The sequence below is a fragment of the Lagopus muta genome, chromosome 1 (assembly GCF_023343835.1).
Source record: "Lagopus muta isolate bLagMut1 chromosome 1, bLagMut1 primary, whole genome shotgun sequence".
In the NCBI taxonomy this organism is placed as follows: Eukaryota; Metazoa; Chordata; class Aves; order Galliformes; family Phasianidae; genus Lagopus; species Lagopus muta.
The window spans coordinates 45,001,658-45,016,433 of record NC_064433.1 but is presented as its reverse complement, the minus strand read 5'-3'; the positions used below and the strand labels follow the sequence as shown (position 1 = coordinate 45,016,433).

The window sequence follows — 14,776 nt, the reverse complement described above, 5'->3', positions numbered from 1 at the left end:
CTAAAAGCGGGAAGAGGGCTGGCTGTGTTTCTCCTCACTGTTGTTAATTGAGGTGAAGCCGTTGCGAATGCTGCCATCTATGGGTTACTCTGTGAACTGAGTTTGAGAAGAACTTTTCCTGGAAATGATCAGTTGGCATAATTTTAATTCGTTGACGTGGAGATGACCCCATATCAAGGAGTGACAGACAGCAGGAAAATGCTATTCTAAAGGAGAAAGAAAACTACATAAATTATGGTGAATAGTTGCAATTAGAAGGGAAATGGAGACTCATTCAATTTATTTCTCTCTGAGTTTTAATTAGGCTTTCCAGTAGATGAAGCTAGGTATTTCACCAGGAGATTCATCTTTTCCTGTTAGCAGCTCTAACATAAATTAAGGCCTGAATGCATCTTGTTAGATTTTATTAAATCAAGATATACTGGGTCCTTTCATTCTGATCTAATCTACATATATCTGTTAACTAAAATGAGCTTAACTTTTTAATTAATGTTCTGTCAGACATCTTTTAACAAAGTCATTAAAGGTACTGGCTTTTTTGGAACCAAAATAGCATTAAATGAATAGCAAAGAAACTACTAAAACTGCTAAGACTTTCCTGCCTTAAGGACTTAAGTGAGACACTTAGTGAGACTTTTGTTGCTGCCCCTCTGAGTGGTAACTTCTAGTGGGAAACTTCACTGAAAGGAATTTTTCTCTAGGTCAGATTACTCTGTCCCTTCCATTCACTCCAAAATATAATCAGTCTCCTGTGACAGTTGTGCCTGAATGAATGGAGATCTTCTCAGAAAAGGTTTTGATAGGAAGAGGGGGTATCTGGTACTCATTCAAGCTATTCTCTTGCAATGAAACCCTTTGTTTTCATTGCTTTTTGGGGTAACGTTTTTAGTCATAAAAGTCCATATCCTGCATAGTGATTTAGCAGTTCATACTGACATCTGATCTTGACTTCTTGCTGGCAGAGCTAGGAAAAAGGCAGTGGCAGATGCAGCTTTCAATAGTGTCCAGCTCTGCAGGTGATGGTTCCTACACACTGACTTCCACCAGTCTTCTGTGTGGGCACGGTCATTGCTAAACGTTGTTATAGCACCATTCTAATTGGTATTTCTGCATGTTTTTTCTTTGCATCTGCAGAAGAAATTTGGAATAGCAGCACCAGTCCTGATGGTGTGCACGTGTGGCCCGTTATTTGTTGTTACCATTCTGACAATATCATCCCAAGCACATGTGAGAGAGTAATGGAGGGAAGTTCATGAATCTTCTCACCTGCAATAGAATATTGTGTCCTAAAACTTCAGCGCAGGAGCGAGCAGTGTCTTACACTAGGACTATGAGTGTAGTCTTAGTCTTACACTAAGAGCTAAGGGTCCAGTCTTCCTTCAATTCCAACAGCCATGACCAGTCCATCATGGGCTGAATACCTTCCAGCCCTGTCCTTCATGAAGGTTTTCAAGTGCAGCTAATGCCATGCTCTTAGTTAACAGACAGCTCTGTTAACTCTCATTAAACCCTTAATTTTTCAGAGCAGCTGCATTTCCTCTTACTCTGATTTATTTCTTCTTGATACATTAACTCCAGCTCCTACATTTTCACTTTTATATTCCTGGTCTTTGGCCAAAAATAAATCCTGCGGCAGTGGCTTCCTTTTCCCTTTCCAGGAAAAGGGTGTGCTCCCTCGATTTGGTTTGATTGGATGAAGTTAGCTGAATGCATCGATCTCACTTATTTACAAAGGTGGGGAACTCTGGGGGAGGATTTTTGCCTTTATCTGATCGGGACACTGCAATCCAGCCAGACATCGCTCTCCAGGCTGCCGTGTGTGAATGTAAGGCTGCTTCACTGCAGCTGCTTTCAGGCGAGGAACAATCTGAGGAGGAACCATGCTAAGATACACAGTGCATGTCCGAGGAGAATGGCTGGCAGTGCCATGCCCACATGGCACGAACACAGTTGGATGGCTGGGAAAGGAGGCTGTGAGGAGGTACATGAAGAACAAACCTGATAACGGTGGATTTACCTCAGTGGAAGAAGTGAAGTTTTTTGTTCGGAGGTGCAAGGGTCTCGGCTTGCTGGATCTTGATGATACAGTGGAGGATGCCCTGGAGGACAACGAGTTTGTTGAAGTTGGTAAGCGAAACCTTAGGAGATGTGTGACAGAAAACGATTGCATTGCTGCCTGAGTGGGCTGCTGCGCTCTAATTCATCTAAAGTTGTATCCAAGACAGTGTCAAAGATTTGTATGGAAAAACAACCAAATGCAACCTTTGTTAGTAAGAACTATTTAAGGTTTAGAAGTTACGGGATGCTGTGTACAATCTGTGTGTCAGATGTCATATACTGTTGATGATTGGGGTATGGAGCATGTCCAGGCGTTGGACTGTCCTGTTTTCATCTTTGAAGTACATAAAATAAACTACATGAATGCTAATTATTGTCATGGAGGCATACAAACATGTCTGGTGCTGACAACTGCAAGTTACATTACTTAAGGTTATGTACTGTAATTAATAACATATTCATCTATATGTAGAATATGGTTAGATTCTGTTCCTATTCACTTTGCATCTATCTCTTCTAGTTATAGAAGGAGATATAATGTCTCCAGACTTCATACCATCTCAGCCAGAAGGAGTTCATTTGTATCCTTTTTTTGAATCTTCTTTGAATATTTTATATTTCCAGATACACAGTTTTCTAGATTTCCATATTCTTGAAGTGTTCCTTCATTCTAAACACATCTTGCCAGCTCCAGTCAGACACTACTGCATGTGACAACCCTTTTGCCGTTCATTTTCCTTTACAGAACTTTCAGATATAGCAAATATCGAGAACCAGAACAGGTAGGAATGGCCAATGATTGCCCAGCTCAGTAATGATCTGCTTATCAGAGCTTGTTGAGAGTTCAACCACTGCAGTATTCATGACACTGGTGCCTGTCAGTTCTGCTGGGCCTACAAACATGTATTATAGTTTCCTTATTATGTTTTTGCTATGATGTTCTTGTCTTACGGATGAGAGTATGCACGAGCTTCTCATCACTGCTGAGCTCTGCCTGTTTCTTTTGTTCTGGAACTCTGATCATTAATGTTATGTGTATATGTATCACAAACTAAAAGGTTTCTTGGTATAGTATATCTCTTTAGATGGCAACAGCTTAACAACACAGGACTTGGTCAACTTAGGAAAAGGGCTCTACAAGATAAAGGTAAGAATTCTGAACAGATGTGGCTATAAATTACATGTTTATCTTTCTACAATAAGAAATTACATGAGGATACATACATTAATGTTCAAAATGCACATTTTCTAGCTCACCCCTGAAGCTGAAGCCAAAGTCAAGCAATCGCGAGAAGTGATTGAAAGGATTGTAAAGGAACAGACAGGTGAAGAGTCTCATCTCTGTTAATTGTTTTTGTCAGTCACTTTGAAAACTTTCTCTCCTTAACCAGAAATGTATGGTTCTTGCAGTTGTTTATGGAATCACCACAGGGTTTGGGAAGTTTGCCAGAACTGTCATTCCAAACAGCAAACTGATGTAAGTTACGTATGCAGCTTAGTCCCTCCTTTCCTTTGGGGAAAGAAAGAAGACAAAGCACTGCAGAGAAGCATGTTGCACACTGCATACTGCTTATTCATCTGTGGCTAGACGAGAGGGGGCTGCTTTGCTGTTTCTGTTTTGTGCAAAACAGAAATTGCCTTTGAAAGAGCTTCTTGTGTAACTCTCTTATTTTCTGTAGGGAGCTTCAAATGAACTTGATTCGTTCGCATTCTGCAGGTAATGGGAAATTGCTCAGTATTTTCCCTTTTTGTGCAGCTGATAGCAGGTCAATAACTGAGCCCACTGCTGTTTCAGGTGTGGGGAAACCTTTAACCCCAGAGAGGTCCCGCATGCTGCTAGGACTGAGGATCAATGTCCTAGCAAAAGGCTACAGTGGAATATCCCTAGAAACCCTCCAGCAAGTTATTGAAGCATTTAATGGTAAAAAGATGTTTACAGAAAGCTGACGAAAATCGTTTGTTGTTGTTATGTTTATGTTTTCTGTTTTCATGTTCTTGTATGCTTCATTTATTTCTAACCGTTTCTTTAAAGGATGGGCTCAATGAGTCAAGCTGTGGGTGTTGTTCTGTTGTTCTCCTTACTTGGTAGTTGTGAGGAACCAGGGCTCAGACCTCTACAAGCTCATGGGTAGAGGCTTTATTGAAGAACTTGGGTGTGAGCAGAAATGTCAGGAAAGGTTAGCGACTAAGCTGATCGGCTCAAGATTAAGCAGAAAGCTTCTCGCAGAAGCAGGAGCTGAACTTGGATAATGTAGATTCACTACATATAGTAGATAATCACCAGATAATGCTGGTTCACACCGAGCTTTAATGCCTGCTGAGGCATTCTAATATGATAGTTGTGACCAAAGAGCATCTCCTCTTCCTGTGTAGGACTTATCTTTGGGATAAACAGGGACTCTTACTGAGAGGGCTCGGCACTGTACGAGTTCAACTTCCCTTCTTTTTAGCAAAACCTGTAGAATGGAAGATTGCTCTAATGCTGCGACACATCTGTGACAACAGAACCATGTTTATAAATGTGAGGCCTGAAGAATACAAGGCTTTATACTGCTTAGCACTTCAAAAGAAAAGAAATAGGATGGTCTCTTCCATCCTTTTCCCTGGATTTCCTGGGTCTCTTCATTTCACATAATCATAGAATCATTAAGGTTGGAAAAGACCTCTAAGATCATCAGGTCCAACCGTGAGCACCACCATGTCCACTAAGCCATGTCTTGAGCAGAATCCTGGAATCATGAAGGCTGGAAAAGACCTTCAAGGTCATTAAATCCACACATTCATTGTGATTGAGGCAGGGAAAAATGCTTTGGAGATGGTTTCTAGAAGTTACTCAATATTTAGTGGGCTGAGAAATGAACTTAGAGCTTTGACTGGTGGTAAGGCTGTGATGGGGATCTGAGAAGAGTGACATTTTGATGGTGCCATGTGCTTATAGATGCTATCACCACTAGCCATGGTCCTCTCACTCCTAACAGAGCTGAATTCAAAAGGGAATCAATCTCTTTATAAACTGCAACTAGTCTGGGAGTAGGCAACAAATCTCTCTGCAAGAAGAGTAGTCCTATTTGTGCCACTGACCACAGCCATTAATTAGAGAGTATAACTGTGACCACCTACTTTCTGGCTTCACTGTTTTCCAAGGAATAACTGCATAAAGGGGAAGCTCTAACAGGAGCTGTATTTGTTTTATTTCTAGCTTCCTGCCTGCCTTATATCCCTGAGAAGGGAACAGTTGGAGCCAGTGGAGACTTGGCCCCCCTCTCTCATCTTGCGTTGGGATTAGCAGGAGAGGGAAAGATGTGGTCCCCAAAGAGTGGCTGGGCTGACGCTAAATATGTAAGATTTAAGAGTATTTGGATTTTCTGTACTGGGTTTAATTGGGACTAGGTGTGTTTAGCAGCTCATCCTCTACCTTAAGGAGGGTGGATCGATGAGAATTGGACAACTGGCTTGTGTCCCTGGAGCAGAAATGAATGCGCAGCATGTCCAAAGAAATACCATGTTATGTTATCACCGTGTGAAATACTGCAGTGACACCATTTAGAGGTGGGCAGGATGTGATACCAGCTGTGAAGAGCTATCAGTACATCTTCAACTCCATAAACATCAACACTGTTCCAACAAACCCAAGGTCAATTCAAAACTGCAAGGAGTAACTGGAGATTTATTGAAAGCAGGAATTTATCAGTAACATCAGTGCACTTATAACGGCTTTAAGCAGATACACAGATTTGCACATTCAATTTTAGAATGATTAACAAGGGTCACAGGGAAACTTTACAGTACCCTCCTTTAAAGCAAGATGCCTTACAATGGAATTTTTTTTAATTAATTAATTGTTATCCTATCACAGTACATCAGCAGATTGATCTGGTGTTGAACACCTCCAAAGCTAGGTTCTCTGATATCTTTCATGGTAATTTGCTCTTTCAAACACATCAGTCCTATCTGTAAATATTTGAACACCAGATTTATTTGTAGATTGATAACTGTATCATCACAGTAGGCTGTAGAAGTAGTAAGATAGGGAGGAAGGAGGCCAGCATGTCCTAGACCTCCCATTTTCTGAAGTAAGAGACACCTCAACTCACTCTTTCATGAACCTATGTCAGGCAGAGCTATCATCACAAGGTGTTTCCAGCCTTCTCTCCTATTACTCTTTCCCACCAGATAATACACAGTAGAAGTTAATGGGCTGTGTCAACATCTCATAGTAGTGTTCCTACTGCCTTCTTTTAATGATATTGGGAAATGAAGTGCTAGTTTAGAAGCCCAAAAATGCTGTTCCTTATTTAGCTCAGAAGAAAAATTAGTCTAAATTTTTTGTAATATGAAGCTTTTTTTTTGTCCTCCGCTTGGGGATTTTTTTTATTTTTTTATTTTTTGTATTAATGTACAGAAACAGTTAAGCTTTCAAAGTTTGAGGTATTGGATTACTGAAATATATATATATATATATGCATATCTCTTTTCATTGAACTCCTTCACAGGTCCTCGAAGCCCATGGTCTGAAACCAATTACCTTGAAACCAAAAGAGGTAATAAAGGGTAATGTCAGCTGTTGAAAAGCAAGTTTAGTCAATCACTAGTTGCTTTATACTTGCAACTAAAGCCTGACATGAGCCAACAGTCATTTTAGATGAAGCTTCAGAAAGGTATTTAAAGTCAGCCACGGGGAGGGATGCCAGAGGCTCCATTCACCAGCAGAGCTTATGGCAGCATTTCCATTGCAGCTCCCATGTGTGGGATTCAGTACAACCACAGCTAAACTGTGACTGTAAGGCTTCTGGCCAGCAGACAGATAAGTCCCATCCTGCCTCCTGCCCCCATTTCATTGCCAGTGATAGAATCCAGTCCTTTTGCAAGCAGTAACTGTAATGGGTCTGTACTTCCAATGCTCCTGACCAGCAGTGGAAGTTATTGCAGTAGCAATACCAATAGTTGTAGCAGATGTATTCCTTGCAGCACCGCTGCAGATCTGTCCTGGTTGCCAGCCAGCAGTTCACTTTGTTGTCAAAACCTACAGGTCTTGTATTCACATCTGTCCTCATTTTACAGCCTAGGCTTTGTGATTTGTTACAAATGTGAATTTACACATTTGTAACAATAGGTTTGTATTGCATCCTTAAAGAAGATGACTCCTTCTAGTGGGTTATAGAATTCTGAAGGCTTTTGCTATGGATGACTTTAGAAAAAATGCGTAAATTCACTTTTAAAATATACCTTATGATGTTTAGTGTGCAGCCACTAGTAGTAACATGAGTGGATTATGCTGTACTTGATAAAGTACTGTCTCAAATGGGATTTACCTCTCCTTGTGTCACCGTACTTGACTTGAAATCAGTCCCAGATGTGGTGTTTAGATTGTCTGTGTGGTGACTGAAGAGAGACAGCCATCTTCCAAAAAACACTTCATCTCATCCCAGAACAGCTGAGAAGTCCTCTGAAGGCACCTCTCTGCCCTTGGACTGAAGCTAAAGTTCATGTGACAGACCTGAACCACACTGAAGGTGGCTTCTAGGTGGTTGAAATCAAGTGAGATTAACCTCACTTGAAGTAACAAGTTTGCCTGGGAACACTGCAGATTTGAGGTGGAGTTCTCTGGTATGGGGCCTCAGAAGCCCCCAAGTTGTAAAATAACAAGAACAGTAGCAGCAGGAAGCCAAATCCAGTATCTCCTACAGGCAGGCAGAAGACTCTCATGGTTGTTTAGAGCAAAGCTGTACTTTAAGGGCACACAACAAATCTTTCAAAGCAGTTAAAATTTTTAATTCTGTTTCAACTCTCCATTTCCTTGTTATGACTGTTTTTGCACACCCCATGATCCTAACTTCTTTGGTTTAATGACTTAAAAAAAAAAAAATTTAAAAAAAAAAAAATCCACTTCCAAAGCACTTGGAAAAGGCTTTTCATTTTAAGTTTGAAGTAGCATGAACTAAACCTCCTTCTTGAAACCACTGGAATTCCAAGGGCGTCTATAATGACTTAGCGGGCTCATGAACACTGACAGTTTGTGTAGCAAAGATACTTGGTCAAGCTGTTCTTATGATTTTCTTCAGGACAATCCAGGGAGCTCAGCAAAGGTCTTCAAATAACTTATGTGAGAAAGAGAATCATCTTAGAGATGGGGAATGATGGCAGCATGTGGACTTGGTTAACATCTGTTCTCTCATTGAAGGGTCTGGCTCTCATCAATGGGACACAAATGATCACCTCGCTGGGCTGCGAAGCAGTTGAAAGAGCCAGAGCCATTGCTAGGCAAGCAGACATAGTGGCTGCCCTTACACTTGAAGTCCTGAAGGGTACAACTAAGGCCTTTGATACTGGTGGGTGCTGAGCTTTTCTCTGTTTGCCGGCAGACACTGGAGAGAGGCAGAGCCAAACAGTCTCATTTGTTTTGCTAGACATCCATGCTGTGCGTCCACACCGAGGGCAGGCTGAAGTGGCATTTCGGTTCAGGTCCCTTCTGGATTCTGACCATCATCCATCAGAAATAGCAGGTAAATAATGTCAGCCTTCACTGTGCCAGGTTGCATAGGCAGGCTGGGTCTTACAACTGTAGTACATTTGCTTTCGTGTGAGGAATATTTGGTTTTTATCCTCTTGTTCTTCCTAGAGAGCCACCGATTTTGTGACCGAGTTCAGGATGCATACACAATGCGCTGCTGCCCTCAGGTAAAAATCAACTTTTATTTCCTTTCCTACCAGTAGAAAAAATGATATCAGAGTTCCCTCCTCAGAAACACGGCCACCTGTGCATTTTGTCTGACTCTGCTAGAGGAAGAGATGTTATTTTTCTTCTCCCTTACTTCAGAGTTCCTATTAATAGTTGATGTGTAATTTGCTGATCCCCTGCACACATCTGTGTTTGGATCTGAAAAAGACCCAGCACTGGAAGCAGAGGGAAGGTGCTGGTTTCCCCATGTGCAGCTGTTGTAGTATTTCTTTTGCACTGATGCTAAGATCTTGAACTGGGGAAAGGTGTTTCTGGTAGGACACAGAGAGACAAAATGTTTGTGTATTTGTTGAGTCTCAAAACATGCTGGATGAACTCAATGCCCCGAGTTTTAACATGTGCAAAATTATTAAATCAGTGGAATTACCAGCTAATTAGCTGGTTAATAAGACTTCTCATTTTCTGTGGGGGATTTTAAAATAACTTTCCCCTAATAACACTTACGCCACTGATGAAGTATCTTATCTTCCAGTTAGGATGAACAAACACAAACAACTAAAGAAGACTTATTTAGTGCTACTGCCATCATAACAGAAAACCAAGTCTTCAGGTGTCTAGGGTGGGTAGTGTCCCACAGCAGCACTGATTTTAAGAGCAAATCCAAGATTGCCTTGAAGTGTGGAGGTAGAGACTGGGACAATGGGAAAGAGAGCACCTGCAACTGGGTCAGCACCACCACCAAGGTGAAATAAGTGCAGACACTCAGCACAGATACTATGTCTTTTCTTCCAGGTCCACGGAGTAGTAAATGATACAATTGCTTTTGTGAAGGACATCATGACAACTGAAATCAATAGTGCCACGGACAACCCTGTATCTTTACATGATTTTATTTCTTTGCACACTCTTGTCTGTCCTTTTTTATCTGTTGGTTGTTTCTTTGGGTTTTGTTTGTTTGTTTGACTTTTTCCTAAGTAATTATTTGCATATGAGGCAAAAAAGAAAGTCCTATAGACTTCAATCAGTAGCTATCACTAGCTGCCATCAGTGCATGCAAGTGTGTGTTGAGGCAAGGAAATCACTTGTGATTTCAGCTTAGTGCACATTAAAGATGTACAAGACAGTACTCTATATGCTTATGTTGAATATGTAGAATGATGGGGCTTAGCAATCAAATGGACTTGGATGGATGGTGGCTTGCCATATGAAACATCTGGTGGTGCAGCATTAGTGAGACCTGCAATCGAGGACAAGATTTGTGCTCCAGCAAGGAAGGCAGACAAAATGTGTGTGATCAGTAGGCCTCCTCATGGTTCAGCGAGGCTCGGTCCTTCTCAGCACTATAAAGATGCTCTAACATCCCACTGTGAGCTGCCAAGCAGTGCTGCTTGTTACCTAATACTCTACCTGCCTCAGAGAGAATGCACCAAGCAGCTCTGCTAGGATCCAAATACATGTTTCTATACAGCCCCAGTAATTCCACTCCCTAACTGAATGCTTCTCTTCATCCAGTCCATTTGAAAAAACACGTCAAAACTGTCCACAGGTTTGGAGAACTGAGACTGGGTAATACAGTGTATCTGCAAATAAAAGCCTACTAGTAGAAATATTCCTTCAGATAAGGAAGATGGCATATCTGTCATGTAAGCTCCATTCATTTATGTTTGTGCCTTAATTTCTCCTTCAAGATGGTGTTTGCTGAAAGAGCAGAGACCATTTCTGGAGGAAATTTTCACGGTGAATACCCTGCAAAGGTAATTAAGCATATGGAGAAAAAAGACATCTTTGTTTCTGTTTAATTTTCCTGTCGTCTGATTGAATGAGGAGATCTTTTATAGGCTTTGGACTACTTGGCAATCGGCGTGCACGAACTCGCTGCAATTAGTGAGAGAAGAATTGAGAGGCTCTGCAACCCCTCGCTTAGCGAACTGCCAGCATTTTTAGTCACCGAAGGAGGTCTGAACTCCGGCTTCATGATTGCTCACTGCACAGCAGCTGCCCTGGGTGAGTGCTTAAGCAATATCAACAGAGCAAACCAAAGACCAGTTTATATTGAAGCAGTTGTAATTTCACAGTTGTCAAGGGATCTGCTCCTGTTTTCCTTCTCTTTTCCACATGCTTTGAGCTGGCTGGGTGTGATGTCTGAGCATTCGGTGCAGCTGCAATTATTTCAGCTTGGGGTTTTTTTGTTCTCCACTGCTCCATGAGAGCACTTACTGCTCTGAGGTGGACTTTGGGAGTGCTTGCATCTTGATGGGCTTGGCAGAGAGCACTCTGATGTTGCCAACCCATGAGCTCCAGCTGAAATTAGCGAGAGTTATGCAACCAGCAGCCTGCATATTGGCTCAAACAGGGCTGTAAAACTCACAATAAATGCTGCAGGTAACACATACAACTGTCCGAGCCACTCTGCATAACCCAGAGCCTCTGCCTGAATAGAGCTGGTCTCTAAATGGGAGAACCTTTATGCCTAGATTCTCACAGGGACACCGCTTGTCTCAAAGCCAGGCTGAATTGCTTGGTGTCTCCAACCAATGGCCAGGTGTTTACAGCAGTATCAAACTACAGCTTGGAGAGATTGGATTTCCCAGGGCAGAGTGTTGGAGGAACATGCCAAAAATAAGCACTAGTACATTTTTCCTCTAGTACTCATGACTAAAGCAACAACAAACATGCTGGCCTGTGGGACATTAGAGTTCACAGGGAGTCCACATGAAGACAAACATGCTGTAAGCGGATGGTAAACTGCAAGTGGGGAATGCAAACAACCAGGAATAGAGGTCACTGGAGTAGATAAATACCTTGCAGAAAACTAGTCAGTGACCTACACCCAAAGACTGGTATTGGTGGCCTTTTTCAAAAGCAATGGCAGTTTGCAAGGTGTTCCTTACAAAGTACTCAGCTATAACATTGATGCATTCTCTGAAAAGAAGTGAAGGTTGGACTCTCCTACAGACTGTGGTAGTGGATGGGCCCTTTTTTCCAGGCTGGCCAATGCTTCTGGTGTCATTATCTGTTCTGCCCTACATTTCCTCATGGGGTTTTTGCAGTTTCGGAGAACAAAGCCTTGTGCCACCCCTCCTCTGTGGATTCTCTGTCCACCAGTGCTGCTACGGAGGACCACGTGTCCATGGGAGGATGGTCTGCAAGAAAAGCACTGAGAGTCATTGAGCATGTGGAACAAGGTAACATTAAAATGCTGATTTCCAGATAGACCTTGTGCACATAACCAGATCAAGATAGTAGTGCCATTCTATTCAGATGTTGTTCAGGGAAAAAAAAAAGAAAAAAGAAAAAAGAAAAAGAAAAAGGCTTAATTCATTAGAAATAACTTTTAAAATGTTTTATTAAGTATATACTTTAACAAACAGTTGGATCTTTATACAGAGATGAGGTAAACCAGGGCTGTGTTTCTTATGAAAGAAAACTGCTAATACAGGCTTCTCAGCAAAACTTTCCTCCCTTGGTTGGAACAACAGCTTGCTCTCTTGCTTTTTTATTCTTTTATTTATTCATTTGGCAGAAGATGTGCTTGGATAGAGTTGTAACTCTTAGTGGAAGTACACAGTAATACACAGCACACAAACACTACACTCATTTGCCCATACGTGTGAGTGCTCTGGGCTGTGCAGATCACAGCAGCTACACCAAACACCACAGAGAGACTGGTGAAGGAAGCCTCGCCTTGAGCTGTGCCTGCTAAATGTCTCTCCTGCTGCTGTGATTTCTAGTTCTGGCCATAGAGCTGCTCGCTGCCTGCCAGGGCATTGAATTCTTACGCCCCCTGAAGACGACCACCCCATTGGAGAAGGTCTATGACCTCGTGCGCTCGGTGGTGAGGTAAGATCAGATAAATGCCTCAGGTGGGGGTCACCCACTGTTTCAGAGGTCCGCTGCTGGTGGTTAATGTTTGGCCAACTCATTGCAGGCCTTGGATGAAGGACCGTTTCATGGCCCCGGACATCGAAGCTGCTCAGAGGCTGCTGGTGGAGCAGAAGGCGAGTGCTGGCTTCTGGCAGGTCGGTGTGGCCTGGCCATAGGGGCAGCTGCAGCTCCGCTCAGGACATGCCCCTCACTACGCTCACTGCTGGAGCCAGAGGCAGTGCTCCTGTGCCAGGGAAGGGGGGACTCTCTCTGGGCGCTGATCCCCATTCAAAGGGGCTGCATGAGCTCCCCAGCCAGGAGGCTCCTGGGCATGGTAAAGGGACAGGGGTGAGGGAACAGCAGCAGCCAAAGGTGCTAACCCAGGCCAAGTGTTTGCACAGCTGTGGGACTGTAGAATCTCTCTTATTTGTAAAACGTAACAAAACAATTCTGGAGACTAACCAAATGGAAGAAAATCCCAGTCTCTCCACTGTAAAGCTTTTGATCTGCAGCTGTCTTGCTGTCCTGAAAGACGAGACAAAGGAAAATGTAGAACTCTCTCCTTTTCTGCCTTGAACAGCAGCCACCACCCCCTTCCCTTTCTCTTTGGCCATGTCAGCTGCCATTTGTTTCCTTGGCCTTCTCATGACCCAGTGATGTGGTAACAAATAGCAGTGATCCTCTCCCAGGTGTTACACGCCAAGCATTAACCTGGCCACAAGACATGATGCGACTTTTTCATCTCACATCCTTTCACCTTGTCCTCCCAGAGCTGTATCTTTCTCTATCCCCTCTCAACTCCATCCTCATGCTCTTCTCCAACCCTCACTCTGGCTGCTCTGCTGTTTCTGCTGATCACCTACCTGCCACCAATCCATGCAGGTCGGTAATTCTCACCTACATCCCACTAACTTTCCCACAGGGTTTCCTGAAGTTGTGTGCTGATGTCTGACCAAGTATGAATTTTATTTATTTATTTATTTGCTTCTCACTCCCCTGTTTCACTCTCTGATTTCACAGGTGTGGGAGGTAGCTGAACCTTACATTGAAAAATATAGGAGAGAACACATCCCCGAATCCAGACCTGGTTCACCAACAGCCTTCTCCCTGGGATCGCTGGAAAGGAAAGCACACAATGGCCACAACCACAGGCATCACAACGAACTGTAACAATTGCTCTCCTCAGATACAGAGCAGACCCAGGGCCTGGCCTGAGTGTGGCTGTTTCACCAAAATTCAACGTGGTTTCTTCAGGTGGCCCAAAGGAACCGTTTGTCTCACTTGGGAGCACATAGCAGCAGTAAAGAAACGGCTGCCCTGTTCTTTCCCATGGGATAGACAGCTTGGTCATTATAGTATGGATCTCATTAAACACCCTGAGCTTTCAAACACAAAACATTCAGAGTCCTGCTGAAATCAGTGGATATTTTACTCAGTGCCTTCTGTATTTTTGTCAGGTCTTCACTTGTATTCTCTGTATCTCTGCCAATGACACTGAACAGCTGAGACTTGTTATTCTCACTTCTTTTTGTTTCTTTTTTTTTCCTTTGGAAAACTGCTGCAGTACTCTCCATTTGCCATGAGCAAAATTATCTCAGCGCTTAACCCTTTTCCCCTTTGTCCCTCCAGCACTGTGCACATCTTATGTAAAGCATACAGATTCTTGTATAACAAAAGCATTTTGGAGACAGGTGGTTCACAAATCAAAAGAGTTCTGTGCTGTGGTGATTACTGCTCCAGAACAAAAACACTGCACTCTGACGATGGACTACACTTAATGCAGCTTTCCAAGACTTATGGTCTCATACCTGCAATAAATGCAGAAAGGTTCCACATACGGCTACAGCAATGTGTTTTCCTGTCATGATGAAAGGTGTTAAAAGCAAAGGCTTAGCTTAGAAATAAGCAGCCCAGTTGACAAAGAGACCTGCAAAAGGTACTGATGGTTTCTGGGAGAGCAGGAGGAGGAGTTGTGGGAGCAGTGAATGTGAACCAGCACTGGAGACCTGCACTTCCACTACTTATTGGGCATCCAGTTGGCTGCTGGCTGCCCTGTTCCACTTTGGAACTTGTGTTGTAATGTGCTCTGTGTTACAGCATCGACCTCTGGCACAGGCTTTGTGTGTTTTGCAAGGAAAGAGTCAGGACTTAGGCTTCCCATCATAGCACAGTGAC

The 14,776-nt window shown here is 42.9% G+C and overlaps 1 protein-coding gene across 1 annotated transcript; it reads left to right on the top strand.

The window, feature by feature from the left end:
• Positions 1–1,763: 1,763 nt before the first annotated feature.
• HAL (histidine ammonia-lyase) lies at positions 1,764–14,368 on the top strand. The gene is made up of 20 exons (XM_048961187.1): positions 1,764–2,127; positions 2,579–2,639; positions 2,813–2,840; positions 3,131–3,205; positions 3,311–3,383; positions 3,469–3,535; positions 3,738–3,775; positions 3,854–3,979; positions 5,258–5,397; positions 6,552–6,599; positions 8,240–8,387; positions 8,466–8,561; positions 8,678–8,736; positions 9,530–9,610; positions 10,426–10,491; positions 10,576–10,741; positions 11,788–11,922; positions 12,469–12,577; positions 12,666–12,735; positions 13,622–14,368. The coding sequence occupies exons 1-20, from the start codon at positions 1,881–1,883 to the stop codon at positions 13,769–13,771; spliced, it is 1,983 nt and encodes a 660-aa protein (XP_048817144.1). The 5' UTR covers positions 1,764–1,880; the 3' UTR covers positions 13,772–14,368.
• Positions 14,369–14,776: the final 408 nt, after the last annotated feature.

Coding starts and splice junctions, on each gene's coding strand:
- HAL (XM_048961187.1), top strand. CDS start 1,881: ATGCTAAGATACACAGTGCATGTCCGAGGAGAATGGCTGGCAGTGCCA. Junction 3,206..3,310: donor AAGGGCTCTACAAGATAAAG/GTAAGAATTCTG, acceptor CACATTTTCTAG/CTCACCCCTGAAGCTGAAGC. Junction 6,600..8,239: donor TTACCTTGAAACCAAAAGAG/GTAATAAAGGGT, acceptor CTCTCATTGAAG/GGTCTGGCTCTCATCAATGG.